General features: G+C 45.9%; 1 protein-coding gene across 1 annotated transcript in view; it reads left to right on the top strand.

The window, feature by feature from the left end:
• T265_08692 (hypothetical protein) overlaps positions 1–5,119 on the top strand; it is a gene marked incomplete at both ends in the record, with an annotated part of 83,898 nt that overhangs the window by 7,581 nt on the left and 71,198 nt on the right. The window contains one exon of the mRNA XM_009174566.1: positions 2,032–2,278. Within this exon, the coding sequence (XP_009172830.1) occupies positions 2,032–2,278 (247 nt within the window). The remainder of the gene's footprint in view (positions 1–2,031; positions 2,279–5,119) is intronic.

A 5,119-nucleotide genomic window follows, 5' to 3' on the forward strand; every position in this document is an offset into this window, starting at 1 on the left:
CCGTATTGCATAATTATCTTTGATAACGACTTTGTGTGAAACTAGCCTCCTAGAGGGATGTGAGCTCAATCAGACCATTATCTGGTGACTGGTAGTCTGAGTGTTTTTTTACCCGAATGACTATCAGCGTAACGGCTATGCTACTGGTGAAGCATGCAAGTTGTCTATTTTCCGGTGTGCAGGCTCCGCCTCCGTATCTGACAGAAGGTGGAGGTCACTGTTGAAACTATAGAACTTCTTTACAGTGTTCGTTTCTAATTCTTCAATATTCGAGGAAAGTTCAAGAGGATGCTTCGGGTGCTTCAAAATCTCTGTGCGTATGGGATGTTTACTTTTGTGTCTAGTATCTTGTAACCGCTTGGTTCATGTTTGTTAATAAATAACCTCGCAGTGAAGGACTTTTCTCCTCTCACCAGTACTCGCAAAGGTCCTGACATTTATGAAGCTGGGTATGCTAGAGGTGTTGTTATGTGTTCCATATATGGTCATCCTCTGTCCTGACATTTTGAAAGCATTTGATCGTATCGGGTTACTTCACAAAACTTTCCGAATCGACTCATAGTTCCAATGCGCTTTGGCTGCCTCATCCCCCAAACTCATAACTGCGACAAAAGAGTTCTCTGGAGTTCTGTACTCCTCCCCATTCTTTTTGGCTTTTATGCAGAATTAGGTTGTTTTCCACGCTCACAGACAACATCACGTCCTGCCATTCCCCGCGCACTGTCACTCATCAGTTCCCCGATGATCGTCCACAAACCGTCACAGGACTGTGTGACCTATCCAAATCCCTTCATCCACAGCTGCTGAGCTTGGCGATTTGCTACAAACTGTACGTAGTTGGATATTGGTGCGTTCTCTAAGGTTTGCGAAGGGACGGGCCATCCTCGTCTCACCTTTCCTAACTCGACTTAATACGGAACAAATCCATACATTTGACCGGTAGCCTGCCAAAACTTTCGCACTTGTGACTTGGATGTTTTTTCTCGCCACTTTCACGGAAGGTGCTCGTCGGAAATAGTGTCTTCCGTCCCTGTGCCCCATTCCCCTTGCTGTTCTTCCAACCCATTCATCCCAAGCCGTCCTTATTAGGCTTTAATTCCTGTACTGAATTGTTTGCCTCTTAATTTTTTTCCGGAGCAGCACGTCTTTCGGACTTCCTCCCTGAAACCTACTTAACTTCCATTTTGATCAACCGTGATGTGTACTTTTCGAGTGTCATACTATTTCTACACCGATTATTAGCCCTTATTCCTGTATAGTCCATTTTTGGGTGTAGGCTAAAACTGCTTTCCATCAGCAGTTCGCCCACCAGTTTGGGTTCGCTGGCCGTACGCGACTAGCCAGTAGATCCGACGTGGTCCTGAGAGCAACAGATTAAAATTCCTAGCCAAATGGTCCTACGACGGATCCATCTGCGCCTCACTACCACTTCACAATAGGGTCGAAAATTTTTGTTTGGCTGGGCGTTTCGAATTCCGGCCACATATTTTCTAATCGTAGACCCTCAGATTTCGCGCTTCTGTTAAGCAAGTAGCGTCACGGTGCGCTTCAATCATGAGCTGGAAGTCGTCAATACCACTGGTGCGTGGTGTTCCAGTAGACTTGAGGATCATGAGTGTCAAGTTCATAATTTTGTGTGACTAGACAGGGGCGAGAACTTGTTATCCTCAAGCTGCAATGGAGCAACAGTGTGTTAGGTGGCGTTACCATGGAAACACAAGATTGGAAACTCTTGTCTTGGACAATGGTGTTTGCTTGCAAAGGAATGCAAAACAGCAATATTCACAGTTTAGTTTTGAAAATTTTGCTGGAGGTTCTTTCGCCACTGCCTTTCTGTTTGAATCGTGCAACTTAAACACAATTCAAAGAAAGCACACCAATTGCACGCAGCTCAAAGTGTAAGTTCATGTTTTTAACAAATAGAATCGAAGTGGAACCGCGTATTTTCTGTCTTCCTTTATTCTCTTCAAGCAGCATAATCATCCCTCCCCCTCCTTGAAATTGATGCTTATTCTCCGTGTTCCTTTCAAGCTGTACTAGCGGAATCATCGTCTTTCGAGGTTGGCGAAGACGTCCGATTGATGAACTACGCCACGGACGATAGCACACCTCTTCCAGCTGCTCCATCGTGCGGCTTAAAAACTATTTTGTCCTTGTACGGATCGGAAACCGACATGTCCAGTACTCAACCGTTTTCGCGTACTCGATCTTCCACCATCCCAGCAAAGCCGCCTTCCAAGCAAATGGCTGGAACTACAGACTTGGGAGCAACTGTCAAGTTAGTCTAGTGATGTCATCTGTTGGGCTTTATATCCCATACATTCCGTTTACCACATGAGTGTTGTTCATTTAATGGACTAAGTTGTTATTCGAAAACTGTCAGCAACACCCTTTCGATGCAAAGCTGGTATACTACTCGAAGGAAGCATGAGGGTTGAGATACTGTCAAGCTGCCGAAGCCCAGATCGAAGCAGTCTAGATGCCGGTTTCGGGTTCGAACCGTGGACCATCTGGTCAGTAAGTTCGCGCCTTGACCACTGAGCCATCTCGAACTCGGAACTCGCCAGTGGATTCCCTCTTATTAGAATCTTTGAATCAATTCAAGCTTCCTATTCATGTGACAGTTATATAATATATACCACTTAGGTGACTCGTTCCTTTTTTCTGGTCAAGGACAGTCCTGAGAAAGTGGCAGAAATGGGTTGCGCTCTACCAGATTATCGAGAAAGTCTGTGTCTTGGCAAAAATCTGTCGTATATTTCGGATAAAAAAAACTTCGACGTATGATGATCTGCGACACAATGAGTTACGTCCTTTCAGTAGTTTTGTAAGTAATGTAAATTCAATCAAAATTCAAATGATTGAATTAGTTCACTTCAAGATGGAATCCCAATTAGGTGTTCAGAGCAAGGGTTGCCAATCTGATTTAGACGGGACGAGACTCATTCAGCTGGTGAATGGTGATTACTCTATGACTTCTCAGTGTATCGGGCGAAGCTTCTGTGAAAAGGAAGCGGTTAGGTAACCTTTTCGGCTGATAGGTAGGCGACGAGCGTCGATGAAATACCTCATCTGATATGTCCGAGGAGGATCAAACAGTCAACAGGTTTCCAGTCTCGAAATGCTTCACTTGTTTGCCTCTTGATTGCTCGGCGATTTCTGAAGCAACCTCTTTGAGGATTGAGGATATTGCATCTCCAGGAGTGGCAGCTAAGATACGTTTGGCCACGAGTAGACTAATTCCACCAGTTGCCCCGAAGCGCTTCTTCTTGATACTATCAATGTTTTGGAATGTCGGTTGTTCAGGTTCGTTTCTTAGTTGTTGGTCTGTTCGCCGAGCTTGGCAGTTGGATTGCAAATGTTTCATCACCAATCGAGGTAACAGTGCAGGGTTGAGTGGATGAATTCCTTCTCTTCTGCCTGTGATTATATAGCTTCTAAACAGTATCTGGTAGTTCTGGAAACGGCCTTCGCGTAGTTTGATTGGTCTCCTGTGAATCTGACGTAGTCTCAATCTCCAACGTCTGGTTGGTTCGTTGGGCGCATTCGATTTGGCAGTTCTGTATGTGGTTGTTCTGTTGTGGTTCAGCCGTTTTCTTCTTGCTTTGTGGTTTGTTTCTTTGTTTGTTCCCTTGATTGGTTGATTCAGCGGTCTTCTGTCTTTAGCGACTGTTTTCCTTTGGTCCAATTGGTCCGTTGCTTGTCGTTAGGTTTCTTGGCTCAGAGTCCCGTGACTGTGTGGTTCTTTTGATCGTAACAGCTGATAGATACTGCACGGAGATTCTCAAGCCCGCGACTACACAGTACTGTGCGTCTGGCCGATCCTCACCAGACTTCTCAGAATTCCGACCAAAACGTGGTGACACTAGGCAGATCACCGTGTCAGTCGTTAACGTACCATGTTCATGTAAGTTATGTCACACTAAGCATGTAGAATATCAGTCTCACTCACGAAGTGTGGCCTGTCCATGTAGCGTATGATTGCATATGGCAAGCGTGACTGTTTGGCTGAGGAGGGAATTTTTATACGGACTACAAATAGCTGAAAAAGAACTATAAATCATCAGGGTTGTCCTAATTGAGCCAACTTTTACCCTGAGTATAATAATAGTTTTTTGTCAAGTTAAGATATCCGAGCGTCACCAGTTTCTGAAGTCCTGTAATCTATGTCATTCAAACATAAAGTACAGTGATGAGTGACCTTGGAAGTACTGCGGCAAACAGACCAACAACCAATGAATAATCCTGTTTGGGAATATTGTATGTTCCAGCAACTGGTTTTAGGGAAGTACGATTACCGTGAGAAAGTTGAACATGCTCTGAACATAGTGAGTTCGACTCAGAGGTCATATTCCCAGTTTGTGCTGCAGGTGAACATGAGTATTAGACAGAGGTGCAAGGCACCTGGAGGCGGCATGTACCGGTTTCTGGGTTTGTTCGCTGCATCAGGCCATTGCAATCCCAAACACGGGAGTTGGTACTACATGCTACCTTGCGCAAAGTTGTGTGTGTGTATGTGTGTGTGATACTGCCCGCTTATACCGAAGGGAATAGGACCGAAAAGCAAAAACGAGGGGCTGCGATTAGGCCAGTGGCATTGCCTATCGACTACGATTTGTAGATGGGGTAGGGAGGAATGGGGGTGCATAGTGCAGGCTGCGGATGTACTACTGACCAGACGATTCGCGAGCCGTGTCAAAGCCGGGTGGAACATGACGCAGCGTGTCCCGAATTATGTCAGCCTCATATTAATAACCCTAATGTCAGGCGGTTGCAGAACACTATGCTCTATCAAGCCCAAAATGGCTCAGTGATTAACGTGCGAATTTACTGGTCAGAAGACCCGTAGTTCGAACCCGACCTAAAGCTGCCACCTTGACGTGGTGGTCGGGCTTCAGTGCTGCAATGATCCCGCGGGCTACACTGGCTGGAACGTCGTTCCACAAGGTGCAACCATGCCAGGAAGGCCAAAGGGGAGCAGCCAGACTAAGAGCCGTGAGACCCCGTACTACGAGTAATCGTGCTACGAGGCGGTCTGGGAGTAAAGTCGTACTGTCCTCTGCGACAGGAGTGTGAAGGCAGTAAGGTGTTTCCCCCAGGCGACCAACATGTCCATATT

The sequence above is a fragment of the Opisthorchis viverrini genome (genome assembly GCF_000715545.1).
Source record: "Opisthorchis viverrini unplaced genomic scaffold opera_v5_229, whole genome shotgun sequence".
NCBI lineage: Eukaryota > Metazoa > Platyhelminthes > Trematoda > Opisthorchiida > Opisthorchiidae > Opisthorchis > Opisthorchis viverrini.